This window comes from Falco cherrug, chromosome 13 (genome assembly GCF_023634085.1).
Source record: "Falco cherrug isolate bFalChe1 chromosome 13, bFalChe1.pri, whole genome shotgun sequence".
Classification (NCBI taxonomy): Eukaryota; Metazoa; Chordata; class Aves; order Falconiformes; family Falconidae; genus Falco; species Falco cherrug.
The window spans coordinates 24,299,742-24,317,272 of record NC_073709.1 but is presented as its reverse complement, the minus strand read 5'-3'; the positions used below and the strand labels follow the sequence as shown (position 1 = coordinate 24,317,272).

The 17,531-nt window shown below is 46.8% G+C and overlaps 1 protein-coding gene across 4 annotated transcripts; it reads right to left on the bottom strand.

The window, feature by feature from the left end:
* Positions 1 to 12,375: 12,375 nt before the first annotated feature.
* On the bottom strand, positions 12,376 to 17,518 carry TATDN3 (TatD DNase domain containing 3). 4 transcript variants are annotated; one of them, XM_055725651.1, is made up of 10 exons: positions 17,398 to 17,481; positions 17,291 to 17,323; positions 17,123 to 17,196; positions 16,932 to 17,016; positions 16,186 to 16,248; positions 14,977 to 15,086; positions 14,529 to 14,584; positions 14,201 to 14,313; positions 12,931 to 13,011; positions 12,376 to 12,595 (listed from the first exon to the last, which is right to left on the bottom strand). In XM_055725651.1, the coding sequence occupies exons 1-10, from the start codon at positions 17,461 to 17,463 to the stop codon at positions 12,452 to 12,454; spliced, it is 825 nt and encodes a 274-aa protein (XP_055581626.1). In that variant the 5' UTR covers positions 17,464 to 17,481; the 3' UTR covers positions 12,376 to 12,451. The 4 variants fall into 4 exon arrangements, with proteins under 4 accessions (XP_055581626.1, XP_055581624.1, XP_055581625.1 ...); XM_055725649.1 differs by lacking the exon at positions 14,977 to 15,086 and having other exon boundaries at positions 17,123 to 17,323; positions 17,398 to 17,518; XM_055725650.1 differs by lacking the exon at positions 14,977 to 15,086 and having other exon boundaries at positions 12,931 to 13,005; positions 17,123 to 17,323; positions 17,398 to 17,518.
* Between the last annotated feature and the right edge of the window lie 13 nt (positions 17,519 to 17,531).

Sequence of the window (17,531 nt, the reverse complement as noted above, 5' to 3'; positions counted from 1 at the left end):
TACACAGTAAGAAAAGTGTATACACCCACAAAAATTAATAAAAAGTATGATCTGCAGAAGGGTTGTCTTGGATGAACATTTTTGGTTTTGACAAGAACCCATTTGCTCAAAGGCTGGTTAACTTTGTGGAGAAGCTTTGAGGCATTTTGTTTTTCCTTCACAAATTCCCTCCACTGATGTGCCTCTTACCTGAGGAATGTGCTGGCAGACAATCTGGATCTCCTTGGGTTCATTTCTTTCCTAAAAGTTAATTGACAAGGCTCTTTCGTGAGAGAGACCAAGTGACAAAAACGTGATCTGTGAAAGGACCATGGGACAGCAGTGATGAGAGAAGTCGTGCAGATGCAGCCAGCGCATCTGAGTGGGTTGGCTTGGTTCACCTACAGCTCGAGGAACTGCTCAGCTGCAGTTCACTCCATCCTAAATAGTACACCGGGGAGATATTGCAGGCTTCCATGAACACAACCCATCTATCAACTCCGGGTTGATATCCAGGTAAGAATTCAGTAATATGAGAGGAATTGCCCCCTAAAGGCTTTCTTTACTGGCTATAGCAGGCTCCCAAGTGACTAACCCAGATGTAGCCTTCTGTGGATGCAGAATGCCCGGAGTTCCCGCTCCCTGCCCCATCTACACAGGAATATATAGCAATGTGGAAGCAATTTGCTGGTGAAACAACCGTTCAGAGCAACAACGACAAAATGTCCGCTCCACTTTCAGGACGTCTCACGTAACGTAAGAGCTATAATAATTAAAGCACTGTGCTCATGAAAAACACATAACTTAAATTTTCCATCTCTCTTTCACTACCTGATTCATTGCAACGACCTCCCTGGTTCATGCACGTACATCCTTTGAAAATTAAATGGAAAGGACGTGGATTTGGAGCTGTTGAGAGGAAATGGAATATGGAAATGTGCTTGTATTTTAGAGACAGATTGCTCACCCAAGCCTGAGAAATGTCGGTACTTTGACTATTGAGGAAAACCAAATATTTAGTAACAGCTTGAAGTTCCCAGTTTCTCTCTGAAGAGGCTATCAGCAGGAAGAGAGCCATGTTCTTTAAAGACCTACATCCATTCGATGGGGAAAATGCTGGCTGACCTCAGCTTAACTAAAAACCAGCAGGAATTTTTTTGTTTAGCTAGAATAACAATAAAAGATGCCTGCCCAAGACCCTGGCTGTGACAGTATGTTATGGAAAATGCATTAACATTCCAGCAGTGTTAATCACTTGATCAGGAAGTCAGCCAGCCAGACACTAGGGCTTCCTTTTTGGAGCTCCTGTGTTGAGAAAGCGCTCCAAGTGTTCTCCAAAAAGCTTTTCAAACAGTTGTCTTTTGCGGCACACCTAGCAAGATATAAACTATTTCAGATTAGCTGCAAATCCAGAATCTCTCACAGAAAATTCCCTCCCTTTTATTATTAAGGGAGATAATAAATTGCCTCCCTTTTATGATCAGTGACCCTGTCAGCCATACCATTACTGCCACAGCCACTGGTCAGTGGGCAGCTCCATGCTGAGGACAACCCCAGAGCATCTAGAGCTTTTTGCATGGGAGTGACAACATCTGCTCGACCCAGATATAGAGAAAGCGGGGGAGAGCCTGGCTTTCTGCTTCCACCTCTTGCCTGCACACTGACCCACTCAACGCTACATCCAGGTCCTGACGGCACACAAGCAAATTCCTACAGTGTCCTTCCCTCAAGCATTGTTTAGGGCTTTTGTTCTCCTGGGAACGGAAGGCACTCAGCACCTCTGGCACTCAGGCACTCACCCAGCACCTGACATCCATGAATACATTCAGCAGTGTGTTTTACTGGAGCACCAGTCATATAATGTCAGCCCGATAGCTGAGGTGTTGACTTACAAATTATCAATCTTGTGAGATCCCTTCGGCTCATATATATATAATCGTAGAACCATAGAATCGTGGGATCATAGAATCATTTCAGTTGGAAAAGACCTTTAAGCTCATTGAGTTCAACTATTAACCTAACAGTACCAAGCCCACCATTAAACCATGTCCCTAAGTGCCACATCTACATGACTTGTAACCTCCAGGGATGGTGACTCAGCCACTTCCCTGGGCAGCCTGTTTCAATGCTTGATAACACTTTCAGTGAAGTTTTTCCTGATAGCCAATCTAAACCTCCCCAGCACAACCTGAAGCTATTTTCTCTGGTTCTATTGCTTGTTACTTGGTAAAAGAGACCAACACCCATGACACCCACCCATATATATATATATATATATATATATATATAAAAATAAGGTTTTTTAAAGTAATAAGACCAGAACAGTAAAAAAGAACACATGTAAATGTTATATAGCACTAAGGCTCTTACAGTGCATAAACTTTAGAGAGAATATAGGAAAAGGATTTTAAAGGAGAAAAATGTAAGGACTAATCTACATGTTTTTGACTATACCTCTTTGTTTGGAGAAAGGGAAGGGGAATCTGTCTCCAAGCAAATGTTCTCCAGTGGAATCTGTTTAATTAACTTCTCTCACCAGTGCAGCCAGGAAAATAAATAGCCCATGAGAAGGTCAGTCTCACAACAGCAATCAATATAGCAACATGCAAAATAAGCTCTGCCAGAATGGCATCCAGACTGTTTAAATCTTTGGAGATAATCCTGTATTTCCCATGAACTGCAAACACAGGCTGAACAGAGTATTTATGTCCTTTAAGACCTCAGACAGTACCAACAACTTGTAGGTTTTAGAAACCTTAGGAGGGGAATGAAGAGGAAATAACTGGGGTCCTGAGAACAGCTCTGCTTTGGGTGCTTACTTCTCTCCACTGGCTGTACAACAGCCTTGGGCTCCTAGGAGCTACACACAGGACAAAGCGATGCTGGATGCCAGAAAGCAGATTCGGCAAGCTGCTGAAATCTGACCTTGAGTCAAGAAGGAGTTTTTAAGAGTAACTCAACAGGAGGCACATCTGCTCCTGGGTATCATGGGCAAATCATTAGCCAAGTTCCGTGGAGGTGAAAGCAGGCCCTCTTTCATTTTTCACCCCTTTATTCAATAAGAACCTTTCCTCCCCTATGTCATATAGTGTGGGAGAGAAAACGAAGCCTTGAGAGTAATTATCACAACTCTAAATCCTGAGTGGTCCTTTCAGGGAAGCATAGCCCAGTTACCACTGAAAGGATGGTGTGGGTACTAACAGAATAAAGGTGAAGAATCATTAAAAAAAAGTGTCTTTGGCAGAAAGTCTAGGAAGTTCCCACAACCTTAGCAGAAGCACAGCTGGAAAGGAACATTTTTCTACTTCACGTTTGGCAAAGATGTCACGCTCCTAGATGTCAGTGCTCACAAGTATTGTTAGTTTTTCATCTCCAGCCATTGATCACTTGGATAAACTCAAACTTCAAAACACCCCATAGTGTTCTTTAGAGCTTGCCTGTGGAGCTGTGATGCAGGAAACAGGTGTCGAGTCTAGTTAAAGTCCAGCGTATGAAGAAGACACTGTGTGAAAGGTCTCTGGCTCACAGCAGCAAGGCCAGTTGTTTTGCCGTGGCCAGCTGCAGCACGACTCTCTGCTGCTCCTGGCATTGCTCAGGCATGGACATGAGCCATGGAGTGAAGTCCAGCCCAACCCATGCAAAGCGCCAGCTAACACTTCACAAAATGGGATGAACTTCAAACTGTGGGGATCTAATGCTTTTGCTAGCTTCATTTTCTCAGGAGAGGTGGCAGAAGCTTTTAGCAATGAAGAAACAGCAGAAAACAGCACCCACCAAAAGGCAACATACCTGGAAATACAGTAACATATGAATAATAAAACCCAAGAAAATGTGTCATCAGCTATGAAAATACTCCTGGTAAAGAACTAAAGTAGCTTTTCTAGCTTCCCTACAACGTCTTCATAGCAGGAGACCAGCATTCAGACACCTATCAATACATCCTCCTTGTGGGGCTTTGCAATTTTCATTTTAATCTTGCACAGATATTTAGCCAGGAAAATAAAGTTTTTGGTTTTAATCCTAACTCATTTTGTATCTGTCCACACAGAGGAATGTAAACAACCAGAGATTACAATGAGTTATACGCACCTTAAGACAGTTTCCATATAGTCAAATCAAGCAAACTCTGGTTATGCAGAAATCAGAGCAGATTACCTCGCCAATGGCCACCAGCTTATCTTTGTATTTCTTGAAGAGCAGGAGGACAGATTCCACGTCCTGTAGTAAACCAGCTCATGTGCTTTGTAAAGACTGCTGGGTGCTAAGCTGAGCCACAGCAAACAAAACCACGCACAGCAGTATTATTGTGCATCTTGAAATGCAAATCATGAAAATGACAGTCTGGGACAGAGAGTATCAGTCTACTGCATTGCTTGCAGCTTCTGAATAACCTAATTACTCAGCCCTTTGAGAAGAAAATGAAAAGATAGATTCAAAGATGGTTGGAGGGATACTAGTCCAGGTAACTCTGCTAGTAAGCGGAGGAAGAAAGACCCCGTTCTTCCTAATCTGGCTGAACTGAATTGAGCCTCATCCTCTAAGAGCTGGGAAACCTCTGAGAAAGGCATCTTGGCAACTTAATAGGTCCCTGGCAGCCTGGTCCTGCGTGGTGTCCTTTCCAGAAGGAAGGCAGTTGTCAGGGAACAGGTCTTGTTGGACCAGACCAGTCCCAAAAATCACTGCCTTTTCAGCCAAGCCCTTCATCACTCTGGGCTATTCAAGAGCACAGGGTCATGTTCAGGAGCTCAACAGCAAACAGGACACAGACAAACCAATTTCCCAAGCACCCTGTCCTCAGCTTTGGTAAAACTTCCCTGTGGGCTTCCAGCAATGAGACCCCCATCCAGTGTCGTGTGGAAAGAGGCTGGGAGGGAAGGAGACCTCCTCATTCCTGGGAGGTGGGGGCAAGAGAGCCTCTACCAGCAGGGCTCCCACTGAACCTCAACTCTGTCTGCACTGGTGGCAACGGGGTCAGCACTTACCCTCCTTGAGTTATGCCCCAGCATTCACCCTCCCCTGCCACAACGTGCATCCACTAAGACAGCAGGGATGAAGCAAGACCACTGTGTGTAGCTGCATGTCTCCAAAAAAATGGGCAACCTAAGGACTCCAGGAGGAAGCTCTGATCATCCTGATACCACAGCAGCGTCCATGTGCTGGCCAAGAAAAAAACTCTTTGGATAAATGGTGTGTCTCCCCACACAGATTATCAATGGATGTGCTACACTCACTGAGCACAGAAGGGATTATTTCAGAGAGCGCTGACGTCTGCTCATGCATATTATATACGTGTCACCCCACTGCATATGCACTTGCCATTGCCTCAACTCAGCACAGAGGTCCTGTGTAGTACAGACCTGAGTTTCTACCCCGACTTTTCCACCCAGGAATAATGGCCCCTGAAGAGAAAGGAAGTTATTTAGTGATAGTTTGATTGGTGCTCCCCACATAGTGCTCCATTTAACTTCTTCCCACAGTGCTCCATTTGTTTGCTTCCTCCCCCTTTGTTGTGCATCCAGAAATGTTCTGAGCACAAAAATGCTCTCTCTATGTATTTATAGCAAAGGGTCAGTGCCAATCAGGACTTCAAAGCTGCCCTCTCCAGGCAGTGCACTTCACAAAGACAGACCTTCCTGCTAGATAATCCCAGGTCCTTTCCCTTTCATGGGTTCACCAGTGGTCATGTGCTGAGCAGACCTAGGAGGTCCCAAGCAGCAGGTCCAATTCCGCCTGGGAGATGCAGCCTCCAACATACACATATTCCCATGCGTATGGAAATGAGTTAGCATGGTCATGCTGCCTCCTAGTACACATCTACATCTCAGGTTTTGACGGCGGTCAACAAAATTTGGCAGTCGAACAGAGCTCTTGAAGATACAAAGTTCCTATAAGGTTTGTGAGAGTTGGTGGCCACGTAGGTGACACTGACCCTCTCCATTCCCCCTTGAGGCTACCAAGAAGAGGCACACACCCAGGTGCTGAGTCTGACAACCCAAGCATGACCTGCCCAGCTCCAGACTGATCTCAGCATGTGCTATTTCTTGCCTAAATGGCGATCCAACCATTGTCTCAGGGAGACAACATGGAAGAGAGATGGAGAATTACAGGGAGACCACAGGGACACACAAGAAAGCCAAGGTGCTGTGACGGGCAAAGCCCAGAGGGTACACGGCGGAGCAGGTGGTACCATGGCAGGGATCAGGGAGCTGGAAATGCGGGACCAGGAGTGCTGGGCTGTAGTGAGAGCATCACAGGACATGGGCAGGAGACTGGGATTGCTGTGGTGAGGAGGTCATAAATCCCTGGGACAAAAAGACTTTATTGGTTGTACTGCTTGCGAGATAACTTATGTCAATGCAGGATACATGTACTTTATCTAAGCTGCGGCTGGGCACTGCCAAGGAGCCAAGCGTCTCTTTGCCCTCTTTGGTGACAGAGCATACAGCCCTGGCACAGCCGAGACAGAGGATGTAAAATCTGAATGTGCATATTAAAGAAGTTAAGCCAAGTGTCCACACCCTGTCACAGAAATACAACATACACATGGGAAGGAGCCAGGCACGTCACCTGGACTTGCAGCGCTGCACTGCCCATCTGCTCTGCCCCAAATGGGATGAACCCAAAACACACAGTGACGGAGCCAGGATGCCTTTGGGGGCGGGAGGAGGCAGGGATACATCAGCTGTTATTCCCTGGCAGCAAGCGTGGCCCAGGTGCAGTAAGTGCCAGCAGCCGCGGGGACCTTGCAGCAGATGGAGTGGACACCCGTCATGGTACCATGGGGCACAGCTCTGCTGCTCTTTAGCACTACGGGCTTCATAGGTAGGGACTGAGCGGGGCTGGGGGCACAGGCAGCTCTCCCACCTCTGCAGGCAGGCTCTAACAGCCAGCCCCAGGCACAGCCCATGCCCAGCAGGCGGTAGGTACCTCCGGGGCATCACCAGTTGGATTACGCTGCCCATGTTGTGGCTTTTCCAGGTCTCACTCCCTGCACTTCCAAAACAAGGAGATGTGGCCCTGCTTCCCCCCACATCGGTGCTGCACTAGGGTCTTTCAGGCAGCTGTCCTCGCTCCTGCGCTGGGAAGCTGAAGGCTTGCTCAGCCACGCCACACCACTGGTGCTGTGCCGTGGCCGGCCAGGCTCACCTGTATGTGGCCACTGGCCATGGACACCGTGCAGCTGCCTCGCCTGCCCTTGAAGGCAGCATGCATAGACATGTTACCTTGCCCAAGCATTGCAGACAACATCTATATATTTTGATGCTGACTGTCACTTTGGTAGGACATCAGATATGTCCCCAAGCATCGTCGCAGTAGTAGCTTGCTGCTCTTCTGAGCCCTTTGAAAACAAGCCAGATATTCCTGTTCTGTGCATGTGCTGCTTCTCTAAAATTTTTTTAGCTTTGCCTTAGGTTCCTTGATGCCGCCTGTGCACTCGCCTACATGGCAAGCGCTCCACACGCCAGTGGCTCTGTGCCCCCAAAGCACAGTTTTCTAGGGCATAGAGGGGCTACACCTTGTTCCTACAGACTCCCTGACCCAGTGCCTCATTATTTCTGCTTTTTCAGGTGGGACACACCACCATTTTCACCAGCAGACCTGGGTGTGGTAGTGGCACTGATCCCCTCTGCTGGCATTAAGCACCCTGTTAGCAGCATCTCTCTGTGCACAGCACCGAGCATTTGGGGACGTGGGTATCAGTTCCTGCCCCAGGCACTAGTTCATCAGGGCCATGATCCTCACTGTGTTTCCTCACTGTTCTGTCATTTACAGCAGCTCAAAGAGGGGCATAAAAATTTGCCAGGCCCTGGAGCGGGTGCTCTGCACTCACTGCACGGTGAGCCCCCCACGCAGTGCGGTGAGGGTTTCCATGCCCGTGCCCCAGCCGATTCACACCAATGGAAAAGTCAACCCAGGGGAAATGGACGGATGGATAACCACCTGCTGAAAAGGGAAATGCTGAGACAACTAGGTGCTATGGCAATTCATATCCCTTCTTTGATCTCAGCTGTATCTTTGTACTGAGTATAGAAAGCAAGAAGAAGAAAAACAAACCTTTCTGCTAAGCAGTGACTCTCACAAATCCATTTTCCTGCTCTATAACGGGAACAGAGGATCGAACCCCAGCCTGCATTAGTGAAAAAACAAACAAAAGCAGAAGTTCATTCGCGATGAAAGTTGCATTTCCAGCCAATTATTTATTTGCTTTTGCCTCTAAAGGGCCTATCTATGTATTGCATAGGAGCCTGTTGGAAGCACCTCCAGTAAAAGTCTTTGGTCAATTTGTTTAAACTCTTATCACAATAAACAGCAGGATTAAAGAGCATATCATCCACTTGGCCTCATCACCACCTCCTCGCTTGTTCCCATGTCAAAATCTGGAAAAACTCATTACCCTTGTAACTTGTCCCAGAGTTCAGGCTCTGGTAGTCCATGACTAAAAACAAGTTTCAGAAGAAAGGGCCCAGGAGGTTAAACCACCTGCAGCCCTCCAAAAACTATTTGAGTGAGCACAGATCGAGCCCTTAGTCAGACACTTAGCTGTTGGTCCTGAACTCAGAGAGGTTTTCCAGGATCTGAGGTGTTCAAGTGACTCATCCTGAACCTTGTAGTTCTGCTATACCCTCTCCACTCCTGCAAGTCACTTGGCCTTCAGGCAAAATCACCTCAGTCTTGTTCCACGTGAGTCCTGCAAACGGCCTGGCATGCGTGGCGAAAGAACAATGATGCCAGCCAGCTGAGGAGCAGCAATTTCAGCGTCCTTCCCACCCTTGGTACTTACTGATTCAAGGAAGGTTCCTCACTGAACCAGGAAGGTGCAAAGTACCTCTGTGTGATTTGGTAGCCACTGACAGCACACGCTGGCCCACTATTTTGTCTCTATCAACAGACAAATCCACTTTAGAAGCAATCTAGATCTCCAAGCTCCACATCTTGCCCTATGGAAAGTACCTTCACATTATTACCGCCACCCTGCACCCCCCTCATTATTTACGCCTGGTGTTAAGCTATGCACTCACCGTAAGCCCTTGCACATGTGGGAGTCCCTGGTGCACGCAGTACATCTGCGTGCGTTATTTTAAGCCTGGAAAGAACTGAGTGACATAGGGCTTTTCTTTCTGGCAGAAGCTGTACCAGCCAGAGCTGTATCAATAACAGAGTATTGACTGACGAGCAAGGCACTACTTATGCCAAAGAAATCACAAACCTTTCTTGATTTTTCTATCACATCATGCACATCCTGAAAGACACAGACATGAGGAGTCATTCAAAAATGCAGATCCGCTGCCTGTAGCATCCCAGGGAAAGGTGATGGCTAAAGGTGTCAGATGGAGCTTCGGACCTTCCGCCTTCTGTACTGCTGCAGAGCATCTGTGCCATTCCGTCTGTGAGACAGAGGTCACCAGGGCTGTTGGCGTCTCTCAGAATTAATGGCACAAATGAAGAGAAAACTTGGGTCTCCACTAACTCTGTGCTCTCTCTCATTTCCTCTCAGGTTTCCCAGAAGCTAAACATGGCATCCAGCTAAATCTGCACTGAGCCCTTCCTCTGGTACATCTCTGGCCACTCCAGTGTCCCGTACTATGTGGGAGGGGACATGGCTTCTCGGGACAACCTGAGAGGCTGCTAAAGGGCTCAGCACACACTCTGGTATTGCTGAGGGCAGCCTTTGTGGGAATGGCGGGTTTCACGGTGTGCAGCCACACGGCTCCCCATGAGCCGCCCTGCCTTCCTGAGCCCCCCCCCGACCAGGTGTTAGCCTGGAGTTGCAGGCAGAAATGCAAGCTCTCTGATAAATCCTCCTTTCCAGGGAAAGATGCAAGACGACTGCTGAGGGATCAACGTTGTTTCCCAGCTTGGAAACCACACTTCCTCCCCCTGCACATTAGCTGCCACCCGTTCTGAGCCAGTGCCCTAAACCGGTGGGTTTCCTGCACAAAGCAACGGCTTCATTTCCAGCACCTGCTGCCTCGCCGGCACCGACTGCAGCGGGCTGGGGCACGGCTCGGAGAGCACAGCCAACAGCACCGGGAAAGGGTGCTACTTCTGACCCTTGTTTGGTGCTAGGGTTGCCAAGATGGGGTGGGAATGACGCTGCATTTTCCTTTTCTGAAGCACCAGGCCACCTCTGCCATGACTTAGCTCAGGCGCCACAGGTCTAAGGAGAGGATAAAGTCAGCCTGTTTTGCCGCAGGCACCCTGCCAGGCTCGCCCTTCCCACGGCTGTTGCAGTGCCAGGGCCCTCTCACCCTGGAGGAATCAGCCCCACACCTCCTGCCCCAGCCCCACTCCTGCGCCACCGCAAGCACCTCTGAGCCCTGCTGCTGCAGGGACGGGGGCAGAGGTCCCACAGAGCCACCCATGCTGGGCTGGCCACCCTCAGCAGCGCCCGACCCAGCTGGTTGCTGCGGGTCAGCGTGTCTACAGGGTTTTGCAGTGCTGCAGCAGCAAAAGGGATTCAAGAGCTCAGGGCAAATATCATCTGACTGACGCTAAGCCTGAACCAGAGCAATGCCACCCCCTTGCAGGGAGAGGAATTTTGAGCAGACTAAATACTTGACATTGCCCTTTTTTGCAAAATCAGCATTTTCATCCAAGACTAAAAATTTCATTAAGAATAAGGCGGCCAAACCTCTGCAAGCATTTGAACACTGCCTGACTTTTTACTGGGAGCATCTCCATATATAATTGCATTCCCATGCAATACTGGGAGCCTTCCCATCACACAGGCAGCAGGAAGCACATATAAAGGTGCCTGGTATCACCTGTTTAGCATCTCCAACAACAACGTGATTATTTATCGTTAATGTCAATCACATTAATATTCTTAAGACTACTGCACACCTGTTCCCTAGCACCATCTGCAGGCAAACTCCGTCCACCCAATTTAGTGGAAATGGTGCCCGTAGATCCAGGATAACAAATGGCTCCGACTACTCTGGGTCAAACATTCAGCAAAGATTCAGGTGTTTGCTGCTCTGAATACACGTTGTAATAGGCAAATTATTCAAGTTCAGTTTAGGAACATGTTTAGGAACGTTTTAAACTTAATAAGCTAACTCTAAGCAAAAAGCAGACCACCACAGCTGTTCTGCTGAAGACAGAAAAAAACCCTCATGACAATGTGGTTTTAAGAAACAGAAAAATTCAACGTGGAGGAAACCAAAAGTGTAAGATGTGTATCACTTACATGACAGACTTCCCGCCCCGCCCCCCATCTGGGAGCTGACATTTTCTCCAGCTGCATCCTCCTCAAAACAGGAATAAAACCCAAACCCTCGTCTTGCAGTCCTACACCCCAGAAGGCAGACACCAGGTGATTTCTGAACAGGGCATTACGAACCATTTTGCAAAGGGGCAACTGGTAGGATGCTCTGACCAGGAAGTCTAGTATGAAAAATCACATAGGCACCTGAGATATAGAAGACGTGCCTGAATCTTAAAGCCAAGTGCTCTCACCATTGGTTGATAACGATGCATGATTTTGTACCCGAGGTGGTCATGGACTAATACTTGTGTATCTTCTTCACTGAGCTAGTAAAACTTCCCCTAGGGAGACAAAGCCTCTGCTTCCCTCATGGACCTCAGAACAATTGAGGATCATATATAACTCACACCACTGCTGGTTTATAGTCAGAAAAACTTTGATCGGTGTTTCAACAGGCCCACACCCACACAGGTGCTGTAAGGGAGCATAAGATTCCATTTTTAGGACACTGGCCAATGAAGCAGAATCAGCAGCAGACAGACACTTGCGAGATCTTACAATATTGGGCTTGTCTACCTTCCACAACCTGTATCTCCTGATACCGAGTAAGTCCTTGAAGTAAGATCAAACCTAGTTTTTTTCCTTTGAAAACTATTAAAAAAAAATATAAAAAGATCAAAGCAAATCAAAGCCACAACCTGAGCAACTGTGAAGTTACTGTACACAAGGTAAAACGAGAGAGAAAAAAGTTGCTTCTGCATCACTCTCAGAGCCCAGTCAACGTGACGTACAGATAATGTCCATCCAGCTGGGTTTTTTAATGGCTCAGAAAGGGATGTGCAGTCTGTAAGTCCTAAGAGGAGCTTTTGTATCAGGAGTGGGCCCACAACATGTGACTTTCTGTCAGCAGAAATTAAGGCATGAGTGGGACATTAAGCACCGCACATTAGCCATCTCCCAGGCTAGGAGCAGCTGAGCAAGGAGTCTTGAGAAACTAAACCAACAATTTTATGGTGCTCTTTGCAAAGTACTTGCTCAGAGACATGAGATGCAAATGAACAACCTGTCTTTATCACAGCCAAGAGATGACAATGGCACATACCAAGGTCTTTGAGAAATTCCCTATATTCATCCTGTGCAGCTATAACATTGCTCACTTCTTGAGCTTTCCAACAGCAAAACTCCACTTTAAGACAAGATGTGCACTGGTTTTATTCATTACACCATAAATAATAGTGTCTGCAATGTCATACATTTCTGAATCTATTTCTGAAGAAAGTTCCGAAGTTTGGGGAATACTTTCAGTGCATTCTGTGTAGTCACTTCTATAACTTCTTCAACTGGAATTCCTTTAATTTTGGCAATATATTCTGCAGCAATGTAAACATTTTTTGGTTCATTCCTCACCTGCAAGCAAATAAATAAGAAAAACACAGACCAAATTATAGATCCTGACAGATCACAGGTGTTTCACATTCAGTACTTCCTGACACAACTTCAGTCACATTGCGGCATGTGTGCCAGAAAAATTATGTGTATCTACTCTTATTGGATTATTTTCCCATTTTACCCATTACTGGATTTTCTTCTCCTTTCCCAGCCTCAGAAACACTGGTTTGTTCATCACAAAATTTTCACTTGGCAACCCATGCTTACACTACTTCCCTCTCCCGTGCCAGTAACTGACCTCCATAAGGCGTGGGTGTGGAAATACACAGAAATCCCTCCCCTGCATCATTTACCTGTTTTTCAGGCCCCAGAGCAGGAGAGTCAGTTTCCAAGCACAAACTTTCCAGAGGTAACAGTTTCACAAGCTTCTGTTTCTTGAAGAAAATAAGACAGCTATTAAATGCTTTATGCACTTAGACCTAGGGGAAAGAATATATGAAGGGAGGATATACTCTGCACTTAAAAGCAATGTCAAAAGACTTTGGTGCCACTGTCTGCACTTTATCAACAATCTCAGAATGGAAGCAAAAATACCAGGAGCTGCTCCAGAAATCCCTTCAGATTAGGATTATCCTGGTTTTTAAATATCCGGAGTACTATTCTAAGCAATGAATCCATTGTTGTTTATTAAATCATGTAGTTATATTGCACAGAATACCCTGAAGTTGCCAATGTAATTTTAAGTTGCTATTCTTCTGCATATATATTTGTGTACCTTTTTCTCATCTCTGCTTTTACCCCTCAACCCCAGTTTGCTTTCCCTTCTCCGAGTTCCTAACCTCATCCCCAATTGTATACATCCCTCACACCCCCTCCCACTTGAATCATGCCTTCTCAGTTTCCTACATTTCCTGAGCTTATCACAGACAGCGACGATGGTTGCAGGATGGGAATAGGCTGCTACCCCAAAGAAAGAAGTTAGCATAGCTAGTGGCAGTCCAGAGTAGAAATTAAAAGAGCAGTCTCACCAAATCAAGGGCTGAACCTGACCAATACCATCTTTAAGCAATTTAGCTGCTTCTTTGCTGGGCGCATCTTGTGATAAACACAATTTTTCAAAGGTTTCTAACTTAGCCAATTGTGAGCAGATATCCTTTTGAACAGAAAGTGCCAAAGCACTGTAGCAGAAACTAGTTCTTTTCCACATGTCACATCCCTGCTCTAAAACAGTACGGTGACAGAAGCTTCCAAAGAAGAGTTCACCAGAAACTACACTAAAATGAGGAAAAAAATGTCTATTTTCTTACCCATTTCTCAGGAATAGCTGAACCCTTTCAGCCAAAATTTTCCCCAAAAAATTCTAGCTAAGGCAAAAGCCCGAGGTAGAAATTTAGCCAAAGTAAAAATATGCAATGCTGTAAGCAACTGAAACTTCTATTGAGAATCATGTCAGCTGACAGCAACTGTGTGCGAGTGCTGCAAGCCCCACTTCAGACTGTACAGACTGAAAAAACAAGCATATTCTTGAGCTGCACAGTGAAAATGGTCACGTTTGCCATTGTGATAAGCTGTCAGCTATCACCTGGAATCCTCAGGCAAGGAGCAAACCCCTTTAAATGTTACCTGTTCACTCCTTATAATGGAAGGAGGAATGGAGAAGAAGTATCCAGCCTTCAACCCTTCCATCGCTACAGATGGCTTCCCATCAAAAGCATGGAGCAACACCTTTGTAGCACCTCAGAGAAAAGAAGTAAACCAAATCATTAGCAGTGCTTACAGTAGGTCTGTGATGTCAGATTCCAATGGGACCTTGATCCCATAAAGAATGAATGCAGAATCTCTGCACTACTCCTCCCAAGTTTCATGTACACAAACCGATGTGAGGACATGGCACAACTGAAAAAACTCTGTTGACAAAAGTCATGACAGAGAAAATGCATTAAAAACACACCTTGTTCCTTTAAGAGATTAATGGTTGGTCTTCCAGCTGAGCGGGAATGAACATTTCTGTATAGCAAGGAAAGGCCTGGCATTAGGAAATTCAGCAAAATACTTTTTTTTTTTGTAAACACAAACAAACTAATAGCAGCTTGAGATGAAAATAATTAATCGGTATTATGCTTTTTAACAGGAGGAAATCTAGAGATGTGTACACATCATTTTAGATACAGCAAACGTGGCAACAACAGCAAGGACAGGACACAGAAGACAACTGTATTCAAGTGCAAACATCAGGAAAATTCTATAATGAAATCTCAAACTGGAGACTGATAGGACACTAATGGCAGTTAAACCCATGTAACAAAAGTTCTGTGGGTTCTCAGTAACTATAAATCCTGGAAAATATTTCCACACTACTGAGATCTGGCAAACTCTCTACTAGTATAAACAAAACCTACAAAGGCAAATCCAGTCTTCTTGCTAACTCAATCTGCTTGATGAACACCTGTCTTTGTCCTTCCTTCTGTTCATCTGTGCTGGCAAATCTTGGAGTGAAATCTAGTCCAACCTACAGTATAAGAGAAGTGAAAAAATTTTACAAACTTAATGCTTGACTAGACCACAGTACTATACATAAAGGCAAAAAATGCTTCAAAACTGCAAGGCATTTCAAAATATACATATCAGCTACTGCAATTAAGATGAGCTCATCTGTTGCTTAACTCAGAAAGGAATCCATTCTCAACCATAAACTTTTCAACTATGAAAGCATTTGTGGGCAGACACGTTACTAACGAGTGTATTTAACATTTTAATCTGTAACTGGTTTTCTGGGGTTTTATATTGTATTGAATATTATTTCAGATTAAATCTCAAATCTGTATCTTCAATACAAGTAAAATTTCTGACCTGAACCCATAGCTTTAGTCCTATCTCTAGCAAAAATTATCCACTAATGCTACACTTTTTTGATTTAAACATGTTCAGGCAGAATTTAAAGTTTGTCAAAGAAGATCCATTCACAGCTACAACAGCCAAAGTCCTTGATATACAGTACAACATGGTACATTTAGCTACAAAGCTCTGCCAACACCTGCTCTTCCACAGCCAGTGCAGAACCAGCCATAAGTCCCTCTGGTACCAACACACAAAGGAAGTAGACACTACCCTAAAGCTTTCAAGCCTCAATTAGTTTATAAATAAGACAGGAGACAACACACAGATACAGACAGATAAGGGATCACAAGAAAAAAGGACTGTACAAGTCAGTGAGGTGTACTGAAATCATAGCTCAGACTAACCTCATCAGGGAAAAAGGCAGGAAGGATCCGAATGCGGGTAACAACATGACTCAACACTTCACTGTGCCAGAGTCAAAAGACATTTGTGTGTAAGACAATATGGCATAATTATGAATCTTCCTACTAAATCCACCAGCATAAATGCCACCTATTACCTAATAATGATAATGAAGGAAAAGTGGGAACCCAGCAAATCAATGAAGGAAAGCACATTAAGAAAATTACAAATCAAACTCAACGCTTGTTCAGACTAATAGCAATGTTTATTGCATATACAAAATCAAGTATTCACTAAGTTTTTGTAATTCTGGTGACAGATGCTGCCGAAGCCACAGACATTTAAACAATTTACAGAATGCTACTTACTTCTCCAATCCCCACCAGTTTATCTTTGTAGAGTTCCATAAGTGGCAATGCAGCATCCAGATCCTGCAAGAGCAAATTAAGGACGCAACCCTCACTGCCCTCATAAGATGGAAGGGTTATAGACGCAGCATTATGATTAAATCGGTATTTCCTTCATTGTTCTTAAATTCCATACCTTAACATTTCCTATTGCTGCAAGTTGTGCAGTCAGACAGATTTTACAAACCTGCACGATTTCCCTTCTTTACTGACTGCCCCTTAATTTCAAGTTACCTTTGCAAAGGAGCAGAAGAGGTAGTTAAAACAAGGCCTGTAACAAGCCTGGCAACATCGAATGGCTGCAGGCAGCTCTGCAAGTTGTTCAGGCTAAGGGCACACGAACGGTTGGTTGCCTTCCACCCCCCACGCTAACAAGAGGGACATCTGCAAACACACGCATGCTGCCTGCTGTAAGCCAGTCACTTGGGATTTTCAAGGCTGTTTCACTGCAGTCACCCAGCCAGATGACTCCACTGAACAGTTCTGCTTCAGGAATAACAGGGACAGATGTGCTAAGAGACCCTGGGATTTGGTCCGCTAGGTCTTCCACGTTATAGATGTGCAGAAAAATCACCAGGCAGCCCCGCAGTGAAAGAAAGCAGAGCAGAGCATCCCATCGCCGGGCAGCCCCGCAGTGAGCTCAGGCGGGGCAGAGCATCCCATCGCCCACCCCGCGCTGCCCCGCCAGCCCGGCCGGCCGCGTTTACCGCCGGAGTAACGCTGCGCTGCTCCCCCGGCGACGCCTCTTGAAGCGGGTGGACTCCCAGGCACGGCAGAACAAATCCCGGGAATCTAGGCACGGCACCGGCAGAGACCGAGATGAAAGTCAGAGAGAGCAGCCGGGCCGGGCGCGGAGGGGCAGCGCCCCCGCCAGCCCCCCCAGGGCGCGGGCCCCCACCTCTCGGACAGCTCCAGGACGCGGCGGCACTCCCCCGCCTGCTCCGACACCGCCACCAGCGCCGCCACCGCCGCCTGCGCCAGACAGAAACCGCCGCCCCGCTGACACCGGGCCGGGGGGCCGCGGGGGCAGCCTGGGGAGAGAGAGGGTCGCTGCCGGCCGCCTCACCTGCTGGGCCGCCCGCACCACGGCCGCCACGTCCTGCAAGAGACACACGCACCGCCTCAGCGCCTCAGCGCCTCAGCGCCGCCGCCGCCCGCCCCTCCGCGCCTCACCGTCTGGAAGCAGGGCGCGGCGAGGTGGCAGTGGCAATCCACCGGCCCCGCCGTCACCGCCGCCATACCGCCCAGGGGAAGAGGGGGGCAGAGGCCGCGGGTTCCGCTTCCGGGCCGGCATTTTCCCTGCGTCG